General features: G+C 39.7%; 1 protein-coding gene across 1 annotated transcript; it reads right to left on the bottom strand.

The window, feature by feature from the left end:
• Window positions 1-290: 290 nt before the first annotated feature.
• Window positions 291-20,571, bottom strand: gda (guanine deaminase). The gene is made up of 14 exons (XM_017451973.3): window positions 20,405-20,571; window positions 16,066-16,154; window positions 15,595-15,766; window positions 14,781-14,868; window positions 12,164-12,269; window positions 11,766-11,793; window positions 9,064-9,171; window positions 7,264-7,371; window positions 5,409-5,506; window positions 3,794-3,861; window positions 1,811-1,957; window positions 1,368-1,486; window positions 731-758; window positions 291-471 (listed from the first exon to the last, which is right to left on the bottom strand). Exons 1-14 carry the CDS (start codon window positions 20,516-20,518, stop codon window positions 410-412), a joined length of 1,335 nt encoding a protein of 444 aa, XP_017307462.1. The 5' UTR covers window positions 20,519-20,571; the 3' UTR covers window positions 291-409.
• Between the last annotated feature and the right edge of the window lie 420 nt (window positions 20,572-20,991).

Raw genomic sequence — 20,991 nt, 5'->3', positions numbered from 1 at the left:
GGAACAGAAAGCTATGAGAGGGTGAAATATGTGTGTGTGTGGATTTCACAGAACTTACAAAGCAAGCCATTTCTGACTATTTTGTCGTTTAAGATGCTTGTTGTTGTTGTGGAGGTATTTGGAATAGGTTTTTACACCCTACAGTTAATGCACTGGATTTTAAGTCATTTAGGACTGACATCTATTAATCCTTAAGTTGGTTGTATGTGACAGTGGTTCATTCTTTGCACACTGCCATTTACTTTTAGTGCCAGATCATACAAATTACTGGGACAAAATGCAAAACAAAATCATTAAAATGTCACTTTTATTTCTCATGAGCAGTTTCAAATAAAATAAAACACTAAAGCTGATCATAAATAAAAATACATGAGAAATGATATGGGCTCTGGTCTGGTTCTAGTAAGGTTCAGGAAAAAGGCACCACTTGTTTACCAGCCACGTAGACCTCGACGATGTTCCGATCATCACCTGTGACATCAACATGTAGACACATGGAAGACTTTAGCGTACAAAATCCAACTGTGAATTAAACTCATTAAAATATTTCTCAACACATCAACTAATTGAAAGCGATAACCTTGACTCATGGATTGCCATGAATTATTTAATACCGCATCTAGCAATAAATGTGGCATCTCTGATCATCTTTGGATGTTTAATATTTGCACTTGGATATTAAATATATTAATAAATATAATATAAATATGCAAAAATGTAAATGTCTTACCCAGATTTAGAAATTTCTCCAAAATAACCTAAAAACAAGCACAACAAGAACGATCCCATTAGTTCCAGAGAAGCAGCTTCTCCATTTATCACTCTAACAACCACAAATTTACTCTAAGTGTACATCTTTAGTGTGTTCCTGGTTTTTCCTCTTCCCTCCACCTAAACTCTGTGAATCATAGTATAAGGAACTACCAGAACAGAATAAAACACAATGTGACATGCCATTATAGGAAAATAATCAACAATTTACAACAACAACAGCGAGGTGAGAATTACTTTTATCACCCTGAAGATGATTATTTTCCTATAACAGCACATTAATGTATTTATACTTACACTGCAGCAATTTGCAAACGATTACAATATTTTATTTATTAGAGAACAACACATCAGACTTTTTTTTTTCCATTTATAGTTACTGTTAACGTTTTGGAATGTCCACAAGTTAGTTCCTGTATTTTTTTTTTTGCTTTGTTTTGTTTTTTTGTAGTATACAAAACAAATACTCTGATACTGTTCTAACATTTTTGAAAGCACAATACTTTCTCTACACATTAGTAAGCCTTGATAATGTTTATAGACCATATTTATAAACCCTGTTTATGTCAGACTGTTTATGTCAGAACAGGTCAAACCTCGGGGTCATCTCCAGGAAACAAATCGATCGGGCTTCCAGGAACGCATATGTTCACACGCAGGGCATCAAAGTCCTTTCCAACCTCAAAGTTTCCAGTGCAATCGTCCAATGAGAGCACTGCATGAATAAGTTCCAGCAATGAAAGAGTTGGTAAATCACTTTATAAAATATTGTACTTTCATATTATTCTTGTTTAATATTTATGATAGATTCAGTAGAATCCAGTCCTTAATTTTCAATGTAAACAGTAATGCAGAAAGCAGATAAAGCCAGGGTAAGGTTTGGATTGCAGGTAATTAGGTGTGTGGGGAACATTTTATTTAAAAAAATAAAAATGTGCAGGCTATTGTATTGAGACAAATGGGTGGTTAAAGTTATTGCTTAATGTAATTCATATGACATCCTCACAGGAGTTCAATTCATTTTAGACAATTTGTGTACCCTCACTGCCTCCCAGTGTAGCCAATCGGAAGGCTTCCTTATAGCTGAGTGGCTGTAGCTCAGCATCCTGTATGCACAAGGCTTTAGATGTGTCCACAGCTCTGCGAATAGCATCCAGCATGGATGGGGAATAGCCGCCCGCTACATCTGCAGGAAAGATGAATGTCAGAATATATTCCTGAAGGCTTTATTTGTCCAGGTCTAGTCTTATTAAGTCTGGCAGCTGGACCTGTAGTATGATCTTTTGTCTTTCATCCCATCCAACCTCCTGGATGACTGAAGAAGCATTGTCCAGATTATAATATACTTTGTTCTGATGGTCACAGCTTTCTGACAGGAAATTTCTGTCTACAACTACAGTGCTGTGCAAAAGTATTTGATTTCCGATTTCCTGTTTTTGTGTATATCTCATACTAAATTGTTTCAGAAATCGAAACAAAATCTAAGATAAAACAAAGGCAACCTGAGTAAACATACAATACAGTTTTTAAATGATAATGTTATTTATTGAAGCAAAAAAGTTATCCAATACCAACTGAGCCTGTGTGAAAATGTATTTGCCCCCCGTAGTTACTAATTCCCCAAATCTATGAAACTGCTTTCATAATGGGGTTCAGCTGGACTAGACCTCACCAGGCCTGATTACTGCAAACCCTGTTCAATCACATCAACACTTAAATAGAACTTTTTCAACAGCATGAAGTTGGTTAAAAGGTCTTACTCACTAACACATTATGACAAAGATGAATAAAATTCCAGAAATGATAAGGAAGAAGGTGACTGAAATACATCAGCAAGGGAAGGATTGCAAAGCTATTTCAAAGGTTCTGGGACACCAAAGAATTATTCCATTATCTCCAAATGGAAAAACTCAGTAGTGCACAGTAGTGAACCTTCCCAGAAAGAGCCAAGGACAACACTGAAAGAACTACAGGCTTCTCTTGCATCGATAAAGGTCACTGTTCATGACTCCACTATCAGAAAGACACTGGGCAAAAATGGCATCCATGGAAGAGTGGTGAGGCGAAAACCACTGCTAACTCAGAGGAACATTAAGCCTCATCTGAATTTGACCAAAACACACCTTGGTGATCCTCAAACCTTTTGGGACAATGTTCTGAGGACTGATGAGTCGAAAGTGGAACTGTCTGGAAAACAGGAGTCCCATTACATCTGGCGTAAACCAAACACAGAAATCCATAAAAAGAACATTATTCCTATGGTCAAGCATGGTGGAGGAAGTGTGATGGTGTGGGGATGCTGTGCTGCTTCAGGGTCTGGGCAACTTGTAATAATTGAGGGAAACATGAATTCTGCTCTCTAGCAGAAAATCCTAAAGGAGAATGTCCGGTCTTCAGTCCGTAAATTGAAACTCAAGCGCAACTGGACTATGCAGCAAGATGATGATCCAAAGCATAGGAGTAAATCCACCTCTGAATGGCTCAAAAAGCCAAATTAAAGTTTTGGAGTGGCCTAGTCAAAGTCCTTACCTGAACCAACTGATATGGTGTGGCAGGATCTTAAACAGGTAGTTCATGCTCAAAAACCTTTCAATGTGGCTGAATTAAAGCAGTTTTGAAAAGAAGAGTGGGCCAAAAATTCCACCACAGCGCTGTGATGGACTGATCTTCAGTTATCGAAAGTGTTCGCTTGCAGTTATTGCTGCTAAAGGTGGCACAACCAGTTTTTAATTTTAATTGGGCAATTAGTTTTTCAAATGGGTGATAGGGGTTGGATAACTTTTTTTTTTTGCTTCAATAAAAATAAATGAATACTATATTGTGTGTTTACTTGGGTTGCCTTTGTTTTATATTTTGTTTGAAAAAGTAAATATGTCCTAAACATAACCTCCTTTAGGCGTATAAACAATCTTTTCTCCTGGAGATCAACAAAATCTCAAAAGTTTAAGTCTTCTTGAAATTCCTAAATCATATCAGATTTTACTTAAAGTAAGTCGATGGCTAGCAAACTGTAAGAGCTCACCTGTGCCCAAGCCCAACTTGACTTTGTGGTTTAGAACATTCCTAGCGTTAAGCAAGCCACTGATCAAGCTGGAGGGAGGGAGGGAGGGAGGGAGGGAGGGAGAGGGAGAGAGAGAGAGAGAGAGAGAGAGAGAGAGAGAGAGAGAGAGAGAGAGAGAGAGAGAGAGAGAGAGAGAGAGAGAGAGAGAGAAAAAAAATATGAATATGAATTAATCATTGTCATGAAGTAATGTGCAACTTGTAGTACAACAAGTCCTGTGCACTTGTAGTACATTGTGTCCTTGTCTGTCACTATAAGGGTGCAAGAATACAACATTAAGGACTCACAAGCACACATTCACCCACACATTTACTGTAGATACTTCTTTGCTAGTATAATCATATCTACTGAATGTAAAGTGTGTGTGTGTGTGTGTGTGTGTGTGTGTGTGTGTGTGTGTGTGTGTGTGTGTGTGTGTGTGTGTGAGTGAAATAAATACAGAGAGAGGAGGGGGATGTTTGTGTTTGAACATGAGGCCAAAAGATCAAAAGAATCACAACTGATCATGAGTGGAATCCATGTGAGGGGGAGGAGTCTCAAGCCCAAGTGTGTTGTGGGCAGGGTTATAATGTGCCATTCTCGATGGCAGTGAGAAAGAATAAGAATGAATCGTTGTCATGAAGTAATATGCACCATGCACATTTTAAACATGCAGCTGTATAATTGCTATTACAGTTGAGACTTAAATAGTTTACATAAACCTGGGCTAAAGAAATTCAAACTCAATGTTTCACAGCTCCATTTCAAGTTACCATACATTTTATTTAAAATGTCAATCAAGGCATCTGCTTAGTTCACATCAGAGGTACTTTTAAGATAATCAATTAGAGACAGCTTTAATTCACTATATCAGAATTACAGTGGGTCAAAAGTTTATATACACCAAATTAACTGTCTCTTTAAACAGTCTAGAACATTCCAGAAATGTATATTATCAGCACTATGTATGGAGGAAAAATTGTTTTAAACCAAAAAACACCCTCCCAACTGTGAAGCATGTGGGTGGCAGCACCGTGTTAGGCGGGTATTTTACTAGAAAAGGGCCTGGTGCACTTCAGAAAATACGGCATCATGAGGAAGTAGGATTATCTAAAAACATCGAAGCAACACGTCAAGACATCAGTCAGAAAGTTAAAACTTAGTCACAACTGGTTCTTCCAGCAGGACAATGATCCCACGCATATCTCCAAAGTTGTAACAAAAAGACTTAAAGAAAAAAAAATGAAAGTATTGGAGTGGCTATCACAAAACCCTGACCTGAATCCCACAGAAAATATGTCCAAGAATGGAAGCAGTTCTGTGAAGAAGAATGGACAAAGATTCTGGCAAATTACTGTGAGAAGCTTCTACAAGGCCAATACCCTAGAGTTTGATTCAAGTTAGACAATTAAAGGGCAGTGTGACTGACAACTAGCAAAGTGTATGTTTGACCCACTGAAATTCTGATATAGTAAATAAAAGCTGTCAAAAACCTGTTTCTTAGCTATTATTTTGAAATGACCTAAAAATGATGGAAATAAATTCGATTCACCAACTGAAAAATTGACACTGAATGTCTTTAACCAAAATCACTTACGAGATGTTGCTGTTGGGGCAGTGAGAGACTGCTGCTCCTTTTTCATGGAAGATCATCAGCTCTTCATCAGTCAGGTAGCAACCATGAGCCATCACTGTCTGTCAATGAGCACAATTATCTTCATTATCACATCTCCACCCAAATGTTATATTCATGTCTATCAACTTCCCAGTACATACATTTATTAATCATTTTAGGGTCATTCCATCTCAAGTGGTCCAATAATTGCAAAGTCGTTTGCTTGACCGTTTTACCCGAAAGTGAGGGAAATTTGAAAAAATTGCACGTCCTCACCCCTCCATAAAAAAAAAGAGAACTCTCAAACCTGAAGTGTTTTGCACGCACTCTATACTTGCCAAAGTACCCCTTTTAAGTATTAAGACTGATACTCGAACCATTCCTATTATAAATTGACCATAAAAGTGGAACTGTGAGCAATCTTGAGCATTACATTTGGACATAAGTTCTAAGTCTAAGGAACACAAATATACAAAGTGTTTATATAGCACGTGCATGTACCTTGTAATGTGCTGTATAGATCAGTTTTTGCTCCAAGGAGCTAAGCCCATCCTGAGTCAAGATATTGCGGTTTCGTAAACAGCTGTATAACCAAAATATGTTGTGTGCCATGACACAAAGATGGTCATCGTAGTTAAAACACGTAAAATTATATATATATATATATATATATATATATATATATATATATATATATATATATATATATATATATATATATATATAAAACTGGTGATTTTATTTTGCAATGCTATACATAGAGGTAATCAAAAAACATTTTTAGGAAAATTAAAAACAGTCGCGCAACCTGCATTGGAGCACTTGAGATGGAATGACCTTTTATTTATATTTGCGCATGCATAAATTGAGGAAAGGGTTTTAGGTGCATCGAGTCAACATTTTAATTGAATCCTGCACTGTGTGTAACACTGGGTGGCTATACAAACAAATAGCAACTCATGGTACTGATTACACACCACATAACCCAAAACCTCCCCCATTCAGACTTCAGACACGTCTACATCTTGGATCCGTACTAGAAGACAGTTTTGAAGACTGTTGTGCATGGATCAGTGATCAACCCAAGCTTCCAAAAATGAATAAACCCAAGTACTAGTGAAGGAGGGTGGCACAGTGGTGCAGCAAGGACCATCTGTCTCACAGCTTAGGGCTCGATCCTGAGCTCGGTTTCACATTTCTCCCTGTGTCTGCCTGGATTTCCTCCAGGATCTCTGGTTTCTTCCCCCTCCCAACAACATGCCGATGGTTAGATTGGCAACACTAAATTGCCATATGTAATGTGTGTTCTGAATGAAGTCTCATCCAGATTGTATATCTGTCTCATGCCAAACTGCAAACCATAATGTCTTAACATTGCTCTTTGATCATAAACTCCGAACTAATGCCAGTTCCTGTAAACTCAGATAGCCTTGTGCATTCATTTCAGCTAAAGAAAACCATATAAAGTTCCAATCCATATCCTCAGCAACCATATGTCATAGCAACCCACACATACAAAGTTGACAAATGCCTTGGGAAGTGTGTTGACCGAAAATTGTATCACAACCAGCTTTGCATGTTGTAGTGCTTACAACTTACAGTCAACACCCTACAGTTCAGCATGTTAGCTGTCATTTTTAAGAATGATTATAAATATCTGTAATATCACTACATGTCACTGTGATACTGTGTTGTAGTTTGCAATATATACATACACAACAAGTTACGCAAAAAATGAAAGGGGGGGGACTTAGCATCTCATATCTTTATTGATCATACCGATATACCATAAAGGATGTTCAAATCGAAATAAACTCCATGTTTTGTGACATCTCACCTTGTTTGTGAGAAGGCCATGCTTCACATAGACATCTGTGTAGGATGTGCAATCTGGAAAGAGCTCTTTCACAAACTGCACCTCCTCTTTGTTCTCGCTGATGTGACTCTGGAAAGGCAGAAGTCCGTAATGATTTGTAATGAGTAGAGACAAATTGCATATAAAGTAAATTAGGACCAGATGGACAGAGTATTTCAGAAACCGCTGATCTCTTGAGGTTTTCACACACAGCAGTCTCTAGAATTCATACAGAATGGTGCAAAGAACAAAAAAAACATCCAGCGAACAACAGTTCTGTCTGTGGAAACGCCAAGTTGGTGAGAGAGGTCAGAGAAGAATGACTTGCACAAACCAAGATTAGTCTCTAGTCTTTCAGGTTATGAAAGTTTACAGATTCACATACTTTGTATCGCTGCACCTTGAGCTGTTTGTATGTTTTATAAATCACTCTGGATTACGTCTCCCAAATGTTCCCCAGCAGGTTTTATTACCCCGGATGTTAAAAACACCTTGGTGTGGCAGTGTTCCTTTCATGATGGCATAACGACTGTATGGCTTAATGATCGACGTCAGCACATCAATTGACAATTATTGTGGGTAAGCCACTTGAGTTAATAGCTAAAAAATATAGACACCCATATTTCATAATGTAGACACCCAACATTCTGGTACTCCTCCTGCTAAAGAGTGCCATAGACCTCATCCACAAGGGATAGGGATGCTAGAAGGACATGTTTATGGCCTGTGGGCTGTGACTACTATATCAGACCAGCAGGAGTACAAACTTCAGTTCTGTTGACAGCCCTCAACCTTTCAGTGCTCAGGGCATCATCAATTTCCAAACCCAAGAGGGTTTTCTAAGAAGAACTTTGTTCCCTATTGGACATAAAGACAACTGAATGTATAGAACCCACTGTCCAGAACAAAGGGTTCTACTCAACGTATTTTCAAATTCATAAGTAATACAATGGGTTTCTTCAGATTCTGGAGTGAGAGAGATTAAAAACCCTTCCGTCCCATACGTTCAGGCTGATGGATGTTCTTTCTGCCATGCAGCCACCTAGGCTGTTCTAAACACATTAAATACTGTATGTTTATACTGAAATATTTCTGACATGATTAGTGATTCTGGTGCTAGTTTGTTGAACGGTGCTTTATTTTCGTTATTCCTGTGAAAATTTATTCCATTGAGTACGATGCTGATGTCAAAGGAGGACATTGTTATTGCTAGGGCAGTTACAAAGACTTGAGTTACACCGAGACTTGTCTCAGCTGGTTAGCAATCTGAGAGATGACAATGAAGGTATTAGTAAAACTAAAGCAAGGGCTAAATCCCACTGGCACCACTACCAAGTAGTCGAATTCCATTGTGGGTAGTGAAGGAAACCATTGAATGCCACTGAAGATCACTTTTTCATTATAAGGATTAATATGCAAGTTGTTGTGGGAGTGGTGGTGGGGAGGGGGGGGGGGGGGAGTTTATTATCAATATCAACAAATCATTTTTAGTGTTTGGGAGTCTGTGGTATATACATAAATTTGTGCTGCATTGATTGGAGAGAGAAAAAATGCAGACTAGCAAAATATTGCCCAATTTGTGATTATAGATAGCGAAGATGTTATTATGTGTATCCTTGATAACCCTTGGTAATCAATTCTATAACATGGCTTTTATGGCAGCTAGATCCTATTTACACTGGCTGAGAGTTAGCAAATATTTTCTATACCATACCTTGAACATGGCATGCTAATTCCAAATAAAAGCATTGTGTGTGCTTGCATGTGTTTTAAGAGGCTCACCTGAATGTGGAGGTCGTTGTTCTTCGCAATCTTTCCCAGATTGCTAAGCAGGGAGGAGGAACATGAGATGGCAAAGCGTGGCGTTACTACGGGCTTTACAAGAGCATACTGACACACACACACACACACACACACACACACACACACACACTATAAGTATGCATTACTGAAGTGGAAAAGTTGGAGTCCTGATATAATACAGTGAATGTATACACCCTTTAAACAAATAAAGACATACAGACAGGTGACAAATTAAAGGACAAATCAACACACGCCTGTATTGTTCTCTTGGAATTTGTCAACTTGTCGAGGATGACTCATCTTTCCATCTCACATTTTCTCACATCTCTGTGGGTTTTGCACACTGGACATCTCAAATATGCGTCTGTCTTTGTGATGTCACCACATTTTCCAAACCTATTTAATGTTTTCTTCCCTCATAGATCTTATTGAAACACAGCCAGTTGAAAAGAATTTGTTCCTGAAGCTCCTGCTTCAGTAAAGAACACTATTTCCAAATCATCGATTTTTAACATTACATTAGCTACCATGTTTTGCAAATGTGGTCTCCATTCATTTCTGCAAATCTTCCTTTACAATGGATCTAAAAAGTCTACACACCCCTGTTAAAATGGCAGGTTTTTGTGGCCTAATCCATACATTTTGTATACCGCTTATCCTACAGGGTCGTGGGGATTCTGGAGCCTATCTCAGGGAGCATGGGGCACAAGGCGGGGTACACCCTGGACAGGGTGCCAATCCATCTCAGGGCACACTCACATACACATTCACACACCCATTCATACACTACGGACACTTTAGACACGCCGATCAGCCTACCATGCATGTCTTTGGACTGGGGGAGGAAACCGGAGTACCCGGAGGAAACCCCCACAGCACGGGGAGAACACGCAAACTCCGCACACACAGGGCCACGGTGGAAATCGAACCCCCGACCCTGGAGGTGTGAGGCGAACGTGCTAACCACTAAGCCTCCGTACAGAGAAATACATCCAATTAATTGGGTGGAACTTTATCATGCAGCAAGACAACAATCCAAAACACACTGCCAACTCATCATGGAAAAGCCATGGGCCGAAGAGAGCTTACAAAGCATGTATGGGATCTCAATGTTGAAAAATATCAATCAGGAGAGGGTTACAAAAAAATTTCCAAGGCATTGGATATACCATGGAACACTGTAAAGACAATTAACAACAAGAGGAGAAAATATGGCAGGACAGTGACACTACTAAGAACAGCACGTCCCTTTAAAATTGATGAGAAGATCAGGAGAAAACTAGTCACGGAGGCTGCCAAGAGGCCTGGTTGCTCCCTATATGTGACAACGATCTCCTGAATTCTTCATATTTGGGCTGTGGGGCAAGACGGAAGCTGATTTTAACCGAAAAATAAATAAATAATATGTCCAATCTCCCAAAACCACGTGGAATAATGTGTTATGGTCTCATCAGACCATAGTTGAACTTTTTTATCATAATACCAAAAGATATGTTTGGCACAAAAATACACAGCACATCTCCAAAAGAACACCATCACCACTGTGAAGCACCTGACAAAAAACTGCCAATTTAACAGGGGTGTGTAGACTTTTTAGATCCACTGTAGTCTGTCATGCATCTATAGTAAATGTGTAACTGCAATAAAGGGATTTAAAGAAAGTTTTTTTTTGTAAATGTCGATAACAAACTGCAACAACGTTTTGCAGAATATTCCAGCAGAGGAACACAATTGTTTTCCTTATTTTAAGAATAAGACCACTTGCACAACTTAAATTTTTCAATGAAGCAGCTATATGTCATGGTTATGCTGAAATCCACACTGAACTGCATTACCCATCAGCCCCAGCATGTCACATGTCCACGTCACATGTTCCACTGATCACTCACACCTGTTCTGTGTTACCCCTAATAAGAATAAGCACCCTTATAGAAATTCTAGTTATTCCGCACTTAATTGTCAAGCTTTTGTTGTTGTAGCGTTCTTGTGCTGTCGTGTCCTACAGCCGCTCTCACAGTCTGCATGTCTTGTGTCCATTGTTGCATTTATGCTTCTTCTTTTCACAATTTTGGTTGTTTATTGCACTTTGTTCAATAAAAGTCTGCGCATCTGCCGCCTTCTACAATCCCTGACACTAAAATAAAAAAAAAAACAATATTATTATTATTATAATAATATTATTATTACTATTTTACCAAGTCAGTTTGGATTACCCCACTGGCAGATTTATTTATTTATGCTAGATTTTAGTACACTCGAAAGGCACTTTTGCAGTGTGCTGTCTTTTGAGGACCGAGTGTGTCTTGTTAGCGCTCATGTTGGATGGAAACGGTGATGACATTGGCAGTACTACTAAATTTTTGAATCTGCACACATACTCTACATCCTGTTATATTATGTAACGTTGCATAATATGCACATCATTTGACTTAAGATCAGGGGAATAAAGTGCAATGTCTGTTAAGATCATTTAATCTTTAACTGAGTCCACACATCTAAAAACTGAAGGGCTTCTGTTTGAATGTGAATAAAAAAAAAGAAGTGGTTAGTCATTAAGAAGCAGGAAGCTGGTCAACAACAGCAGATTACTGTAACTGATGCAGGTTTATTGCTCTTTATGTCATTCTTATGGTTCTATTACTGTGTATTTATTGCTTTGTAAGAGGAACACAGCACTTTACCTTTTTCTTGAGCAGTTCATGGATAAAACTGTTAAAGAAGGAGGGGGGAGAGAAAGCTTTTTAGAAACAATTGATAAGATATTCATGATCACCTGGCAGTCATGTTATTACCGTAGCTACGATACCTTAACGATTACCATTAAATGTATTGTTTAGGCCATTATTTGAACCTGATTTCAAAGCCATAAAATACATACCTCCACAATCACAAATTCTTCTCACATTCAGATTAAATGCTCTCAGATTTATGAGCGTTCACTCTCAACTTCACATTTCCTGTCTATGTGAAAGAACGTGAGAGCATTTGCTGTGTTTTATTTATCAAGAGATAAGGTTTGAATAATGGCCTAAACAGAATATGTCGTAGCTATTCTCTTCATCTGCTGAATAAAACTTACCGATCAGTCTCGTCTTTGCATTCCTCTGTTTGTTCTTTGTAGTTTGGCACCATGCTGTTGCAGTCCATGCACACCTTCCCTATGAGAGCCCTCTGCCCAAAGTCATCTGCAGGACAAGCACAACAAGGTCATATTTCAGAGCCGAAATGTTCACTTCTGCAATAATGATTTGAAGGTAATGGTCACAGTTGGCTTCCTGCTAATTGGTCATTCCTGGCTGTCATTTGTTGTTTCATTTTGCTTGGTTAATGGTTTTTGATCCATGATGGCGCTCCATGACCTGCTGATACAGTGAGGGAAAAAAGTATTTGATCCCCTGCTGATTTTGTACGTTTGCCCACTGACAAAGAAATGATCAGTCTATAATTTTAATGGTAGATTTATTTGAACAGTGAGAGACAGAATAACAACAAAAAAATCCAGAAAAACGCATGTCAAAAATGTTATAAATTGATTTGCATTTTAATGAGGGAAATATGTATTTGACCCCTCTGCAAAACATGACTTAGTACTTGGTGGCAAAACCCTTGTTGGCAATCACAGAGGTCAGACTTTCTTGTAGTTGGCCACCAGGTTTGCACACATCTCAGGAGGGATTTTGTCCCACTCCTCTTTGCAGATCTTCTCCAAGTCATTAAGGTTTCGAGGCTGACGTTTGGCAACTCGAACCTTCAGCTCCCTCCAGAGATTTTCTATGGGATTAAGGTCTGGAGACTGGCTAGGCCACTCCAGGACCTTAATGTGCTTCTTCTTGAGCCACTCCTTTGTTGCCTTGGCCGTGTGTTTTGGGTCATTGTCATGCTGGAATACCCATCCGCGACCCATTTTCAATGCCCTGGCTGAGGGAAGGAGGTTTTCACCCAAGATTTGACGGTACATGGCCCCGTCCATCGTCCCTTTGATGCGGTGAAGTTGTCCTGTCCCCTTAGCAGAAAAACACCCCCAAAGCATAATGTTTCCACCTCCATGTTTGACGGTGGGGATGGTGTTCCAGGGGTCATAGGCAGCATTCCTCCTCCTCCAAACACGGCGAGTTGAGTTGATGCCAAAGAGCTCCATTTTGGTTTCATCTGACCACAACACTTTCACCCAGTTGTCCTCTGAATCATTCAGATGTTCATTGGCAAACTTCAGGCAGGCATGTATATGTGCTTTCTTGAGCAGTGGACCTTGCAGGCGCTGCAGGATTTCAGTCCTTCACGGCGTAGTGTGTTACCAATTGTTTTCTTGGTGGCTATGGTCCCAGCTGTCTTGAGATCATTGACAAGATCCTCCCGTGTAGTTCTGGGCTGATTCCTCACTGTTCTCATGATCAATGCAACTCCACGAGGTGAGATCTTGCATGGAGCTCCAGGCCGAGGGAGATTGACAGTTCTTTTGTTTCTTCCATTTGCGAATAATCGCACCAACTGTTGTCACCTTCTCACCAAGCTGCTTGGCAATGGTCTTGTAGCCCATTCCAGACTTGTGTAGGTCTACAATCTTGTCCCTGACATCCTTGGAGAGCTCTTTGGTCTTGGCCTTGGTGGAGAGTTTGGAATATGATTGATTGATTGCTTCTGTTGACAGGTGTCTTTTATACAGGTAACAAGCTGAGATTAGGAGAACTCCCTTTAAGAGTGTGCTCCTAATCTCAGCTCGTTACCTGTATAAAAGACACCTGGGAGCCAAAAATCTTTCTGATTGAGAGGGGGTCAAATACTTATTTCCCTCATTAAAATGCAAATCAATTCATAACATTTTTGACATGCGTTTTTCTGGATTTTCTTCTTGTTATTCTGTCTCTCACTGTTCAAATAAATCTACCATTAAAATTATAGACTGATCATTTCTTTGTCAGTGGGCAAACGTACAAAATCAGCAGGGGATCAAATACTTTTTTCCCTCACTGTAGTGTTACACTGTTACAGTGTTGGTTCATCTCTACATACTCTGCTCAAACAGATCAGCTTCCAAAGCTTCAACCTCCATGCTGGTATCTGCTGTAACTCTGTGCTTTCTGTATTGCATTCTGGGACTTTTCACCTTTTCCATTACTTCCACGCTGGATTATACCCATTATTACGGTATGACTCTCCTGTCTGATATTTTATGAACCTTATCCGTGCAAGTCTATGGCAATAAAAATATATATGAACAGCCATGAAAAGCCCAAACTGTGGAGGGAGTCAGATTACAGAAGGTGAAAAAGTGAATTAGATGTGAATTAAGTGAGGTGAACAGAAAATGGAGAAATAAAATAGATCCTGTACGCATGATGATCGTGGACACATAGCACATTGCATTGCAATTTTCTTTTTTTTAAACAAAGCAAAGTGTCTTTGTGACTCTTCAGAAATTTTTCATGCACTAGTGCGTCCTCCCCGATGTTGTGAACCATTTTCTTTCTGCAAAACCAAAAATCTGTGTTTGTTTCCTTCATAACATCTGGACAGGAGTGCAACTCACTAGCTCGGTGTTATCTTGCACAATAACCCGATCAAACAAGATTCTATACGCTTACTGAACAGGCAAACTCCAAAGGTTGAACGGTCATAAATGTGTGTGTGTGTGTGTGTGTGTGTGGGTGGGTGTGGGTGTGGGTGTGGGTGGGTGTGTTTGTGTGTATTGGAGCTACCTGCAATTTGCCCAAGCAGTAGCGAGGCGTCTGTGTGTATTGTAGCAAAATAGCATGCAGTTGTGGTGCCATTGCATAGTGTTCTTTTCTGCAACCAATGAGAATAAAGCATAAGTAAAACAGAAAAACACAGCTGGTCACAGGAATGTATCATTTGTGAGCTCAACACACACACACACACACATACACACTAGACATAATGCAAGTCCATAATACACTTAAATTCATCTAGGATCTGCAATACGTAGATAAACTATTCAGTCATAATTACAGTTAAAGGCTTTTTAAATCTATTACCCTATTGAGTGCCTCAGATTTCTTCAACAATATTCATCAAGTAGGATCCCCCAAACTGAAGAGCACCAGAGGGGCATTTTTCTACACCAGGGCAACACTCTATGCAATTTGTTTTTGACTGAGTTTGTGTGTAATCATTGATATGGTCAAGCTTTCTGTGCGGAGATGTTTACGTAGTCTCCAGTGTCTCAGTACTTTGTAACAGTCAGCGACACAGGAAAGTAGGGTTTATATAAAGCCTGGTATAATGTAAGGGATAGAACTTGGTTCATGGTCTTGTTCCACAACATTAAATCTGACTATAAAAGGATTACAAGTATGATGTGTTGTTCATTAATGAACATGTAATCATTGGTGAATTGTTGAGGACTTGCAGTTACAGGAACGTAATGAACTTGACAACATGAGCAAAGTAACAATGCAGCATCACACCACCCCGTCAATGATTATTTTCCTATAAAGGACCATACCATCTTGATCTGTTCATTATTTAACCAATCATGCTGTTGTGACTCACCACAACTTTGGTATAAACGTCCGTGGCGAAGTCCAGGTCCTCATAGCGCGACTCTACAGGGAAAGTGTATATATTGAGCCAATCCAAGAGCGGCAAGTCCAGGTGTGTGCCCGAGTAGGCGTATTGCGGAGCATGAATATGTGTGTCCACCATTCCCGGCATGAAAAACTCACTGCAGAGGAGCAGGAACATCATCGATCAACACATTAAATGTACTGTCTATTTGTCCATATATCCATTTGTCATTCTGTACATGTGAGAGACTTAAGGATAGTCTGAGAGCAGATTTCTCCAGGATCAACACTGAGCTGGAATTAGACTTCTGATAAATGGGATTATACAGACTGAACCAAAAACGATACAATGCTAAATGCTAGGTTGAATTAATAATAAACTGAAAAGGATTTAAATACACAAAAGTTCTTCTCCCAGATCATCTTTAGCAGTGTCAGGTTTTGGGAAGTTACTCACTGAGGTTCGAGCCATTCAATATCGGAGGTTTCAAAGCCCCATTGGTGCGAGAGACTTTCCACATTCTGTCCATCCTCAAAAAAGATGATCTGGGAGCAAAGAGCATTTTAAGAATAATTACAGACATGAAAACATACAGTATAAAGACACAATAATGTAGACCTACAGTGCATCTGGAAAGTATTCACAGCGCTTCACTTTTTCCACATTTTGTGATGTTACAGCTTTATTACAAAATGGATTAAATTCATTATTTTCCTCAAAATTCTACAAACAATACCCCATAATGACAACATGAAAGAAGTTTGTTTGAAATCTTTGCAAATTTATTAAAAATAAAAAACAAAAAAAGCACATGTACATAAGTATTCACAGCCTTTGCTCAGTACTTTGTTGAAGCGCCTTTGGCACCAATTACAGCCTCAAGTCTTTTTGAGTATGATGCTACAAGCTTGGCACACCTATTTTTGGGCAATTTTCCCATTCTTCCTTGCAGGACCTCTCAAGCTCCATCAGGTTGGATGGGGAGCATCAGTGCACAGCCATTTTCAGATCTCCAGAGATGTTCAATCGGGTTCAAGTCTGGGCTCTGGCTGGGCCACTCAAGGACATTCACAGAGTTGTCCTGTAGCCACTCCTTCATTATCTTGGCTGTGTGCTTAGGGTCATTGTCCTGTTGGAAGATGAACCTTCACCCAGTCTGAGGTCCAGAGCGCTCTGGAGCAGGTTTTCATCAAAGATATCTCTGTACATTGCTGCATTCATCTTTCTCTCGATCCTGACTAGTCTCCCAGTTCCTGCCACTGAAAAACATCCCCACAGCATGATGCTGCCACCACCATGCTTCACTGTAGGGATGGTATTGGCCAGGTGATGAGTGGTGCCTGGTTTCCTCCAGGCATGACGCTTGCCATTCAGGCCAAAGAGTTCAATCTTTGTTCAATCTTGGTCTGAGAGTCCTTCAGGTGCCTTTTGGCAAACTCCAGGCGTGCTGTCATGTGCCTTTTACTGAGGAGTGTCTTCCATCGGGCCACTCTAGCGTTCAGGCCTGATTGGTGGAGTGCTGCAGAGATGGTTGTTATTCTGGAAGGTTCTCCTCTCTCCACAGAGACATGCTGGAGCTCTGTCAGAGTGACCTTCGGGTTTTTGGTCACCTCCCTGACTAAGACCCTTCTCCCCCGATTGCTCAGTTTGGCCGGGCGGCCAGCTCTAGGAAGAGTCCTGCTGGTTCCAAACTTCTTCCATTTACGGATGATGGAGGCCACTGTGCTCATTGGGACCTTCGATGCTGCAGAAATGTTTCTGTACCCGTCCCCAGACCTGTGCCTCGATACAATCCGGTCTCTGAGGTCTACAGACAGTTCCTTGGACTTCATGGCTTGGTTTGTGCTCTGACATGCATTGTTAACTGTGGGATCTTATATAGACAGGTGTGTGCCTTTCCAAATCATTTCCAATCAACTGAATTTACCACAGGTGGACTCCAATCAAGTTGTAGAAACATCTCAAGGATGATCAGTGGAAACAATACACCTGAGCTCAATTTTGAGTGTCATGGCAAAGGCTGTGAATACTCATGTACATGTGCTTTTTTTGTTTGTTTGTTTTTTATTTTTAATAAATTTGCAAAGATTTCAAACAAACTTCTTTCACGTTGTCATTATGGGGTATTGTTTGTAGAATTTTGAGGGAAATAATGAATTTAATCCATTTTGGAATAAGACTGTAACAAGACTGTAAAATGTGGAAAAGTGAAGCGCTGTGAATACTTTCCGGATGCACTGTAAATAATGCCGTGAAGCACAACTCTACTCTTGCACCGGAACGAGAACAGCTTTTAGCTTTGTGGTGATAAATCCTCTTGCTAACTAAAAGCTATTCATTGCACTAGCTTTGATATGTGTGTGTATGTGTGTGTACTTTGACTTGTAAAGTAGCTCCTAATGCCCACATTTCTTTTTTGGCTGCCATCCTGACTCACCAAACTAGCCTAACTGCCAAACAAACACAAACACACACACACACACACACACACACACACACACACACACACACACACACACACACACACACACACACACACACACACGCGAGCAGACATTAGGAGCTACTTTACAAGTCAAAGTGTAAATCACTTAAAATATTTCTCAATTGTTGATGTGTAGAGTCAACAATAAATGGTAATAATAATACTTAACTAAGCTATAAATGGTTCTCCTCGATGTTCATGTGGCACACATCAATGTGTTATTTTGTCAGGTCAGGTGACAGAAGCAGTCAGGTAGTATCTCGGACAAAGCAGGAAGAGAGGCAGGTGGAGAGGCAGGGTAACAGGTGAGGTCGAAACAATGACATGGTGAAATGTTAGTAGTGAGATTCAGTATTGTGACAAATGTTAGGCTGATGCACTGTATGGCTCACGCATGTGTGTTTCAAATGAAAACTTTCAATAGGCACATGTTGTTGTCTTCTGTGCCCAAATGACTGTAAACCTATGAATCGTGACAAGTATGTTTGAAGAGATAAAACACCTGGGAACTAAAAACAGGACTCACATAAGTTGTCTGTAACACTATTCAATGGCAAAGTGCTCGACATGGGTTATACTGCTTCAAGAAATCAGTAAGGTCAGCTGCAGCTAAACCACTCAGATCTATAAATATCACAAGCAGGTTCTTTTGTAGTCCGTGCAGAATGTGTGTGCTAGTGAGCAGCCAGTGTAGGGTGGCTCTGTAGGGTAATGTGCTCTAACAGTTTCTTTTTTTCTGTTAAGGATGTAAGCGTGTTGCTGCATTTTGAACTCTCTAAATAGTTCTTAAATAGGTAGCATGGCAACACCGTACTTCAGGTCTGCTCTAGAAAGTACGTAATCATTTCTCAGCGTTATGTAGGGTTAGTTTATTTCTGGTTTTGTCTCTCCTCTAAAAAATAAATAAATAAATCAATCAATAAATAAATCTCCTCTAGCCTAAGACCAATTGTGGAAATAGGTGCAGACGAACATTCAATTTTAGCATTTGAATATCTGACTCAAATTGCTAATATTTGTGTAACTGCATGTATAAAATTAACGAAACGCTTGGGTTTCCTCCAGGTTCTCTGGTTTCCTCCCACCACCCAAAAACATACCAGGTGGGTCAGCTAAGATAAGTTGTCCCTAGGTGTGAGTATATGCGTGAATGTGCGAGTGCTCGGTGCCCTGTAATGTGCCATCCAGTGTTCCTGGGATAGTGTCCAAGATTAAGCGATAACTGAAAACGACAATGCAAATGATCCGATTTAATCCTCTCATCTTATTCACATTCCTAACGGCATTGTTCCAACCAGACCATCAACAAATTTCCGCCCTACACTTGTTTACCTGTGAACCTTTCAGGAGTATTACCGATCAAAGACTTTTCACCATCTAAGGTTGCAGCTGGTGGCAAAAACAGGAAGCGTTGCCAGGATTCCGTACCAACAAAGCACACTAAAACACCTTCTACATGCACCGAGTACATTCGTAACGCACACACTGTAGTTTTCTTCATCATGTCGTGTACATGCACATCCGAATGGTGTTTGCTTTAAACTACTCAAGTTCATTACTACTTTGAACATAACAGGATAGAGATTTTTTTTAAAAACAACAACAAAAAAAACAATAATAACAACATTAGAGTAACAGTTAAACACAATAGTTTTCAGTAGTCATGAAAACCTGGTTTCACTTAGGTTTTACAAAAAAAAAAACATGATTTATGCTACAGATTTATTCTATCACACGCAACAAAACTCTTTCACTCTTAATAGTGATCTAGCAGTGGTACATTTCAGATATTTAACAGATTTTTATTTAACAGATCTTGTTTGTAAGGGAGTTAGAGATCATGTAGAGAGTTATGTCCTAATGTGTGTGTGGGGGGGGGGGACTGGGCACAAGGGTTAAAGGCTCTATAAAACACTACCACACCATGTGTTTATGAACCCCTGTGTGCTGGCTACAAAATAAATAAATAAATAAATAAATAAATAAATAAATGTGTATATATTAAAGCCATGTCCCACATAATTAATGTGTCATGCAATATAGGGAGACTCAACTAGCAGGTGGGAATAAATAAATAAATAAATAAATAAAACACACTGAACAGTTTTGAGCAGTAGGCTTCTGGAGTTCATTTGTGCCCTTAAAGTGCTGTCAGGACTTTAATAGTTCCCTTCATTCTGTTCAATCAACACCGTGCATATACACAATAAGTTTTAATCCAGCTCTCCACATCTGCTGGTGAACATCTGGCCTACACGTTCTCCACAGGTTCTCGGTACTGTTCGCTAATAAATATTTTATTTACCCTACCTTGCCTTGCTCGTTCACTCCCAGCACGAAGTCGGTGAGTACGCGCAGAGCCGAGTCCCGGGTGGAGTGCGCGAACGCGCCCCGGTAAACGCGCGCGACACCGCCGCTGCTCATCTCGAACACGAGCTCGGAATGTTTAAAGCGGCGACCGAGCTGCGCCTCTGCTTTTTATATGCGCGTGAACCCGTGGAGACTCGCATGATAATAACGCCCGGAGCCGGGGCGCGTGCTTCACCCGTCACCTTGGCAACATAAAAAAGAGAGAGATATCAGATGATTAAACGGCTTGGGAGAAAATATATGAAAATTAGACAGAGAGAGAGATGTTTTGAAATTTAAAAAGACGTTTATTTAAAAAGTTCAAAGCTTAACACCAATAAATAAACAGTATCCCATAAATAATAATTAAAAACAAACAAACAAAAAAAACAGGAACTACAGGAACAGAAACTACATCATTTACAACACAACACAACACAACACAGTGCTCCTCTACAACAACAAACCTTTTCAAACATTATAAGGTTTTCTGTCTGTTTATAAAAGAGAAAGCCAGTTAAAATCCTAGACTTCATCAGGCTGTAAAC

The sequence above is a fragment of the Ictalurus punctatus genome, chromosome 22 (assembly GCF_001660625.3).
Source record: "Ictalurus punctatus breed USDA103 chromosome 22, Coco_2.0, whole genome shotgun sequence".
NCBI classification, from domain to species: Eukaryota; Metazoa; Chordata; class Actinopteri; order Siluriformes; family Ictaluridae; genus Ictalurus; species Ictalurus punctatus.
The sequence above is the reverse complement of the archived record's forward strand: the minus strand, read 5'-3'. Positions and strand labels throughout refer to the sequence as shown.

Coding starts and splice junctions, on each gene's coding strand:
- gda (XM_017451973.3), bottom strand. CDS start 20,518: ATGAGCAGCGGCGGTGTCGCGCGCGTTTACCGGGGCGCGTTCGCGCAC. Junction 11,794..12,163: donor TGCAAAGACGAGACTGATCG/GTAAGTTTTATT, acceptor CTTCTTTAACAG/TTTTATCCATGAACTGCTCA. Junction 3,862..5,408: donor TGCCCCAACAGCAACATCTC/GTAAGTGATTTT, acceptor CCCTCCCTCCAG/CTTGATCAGTGGCTTGCTTA.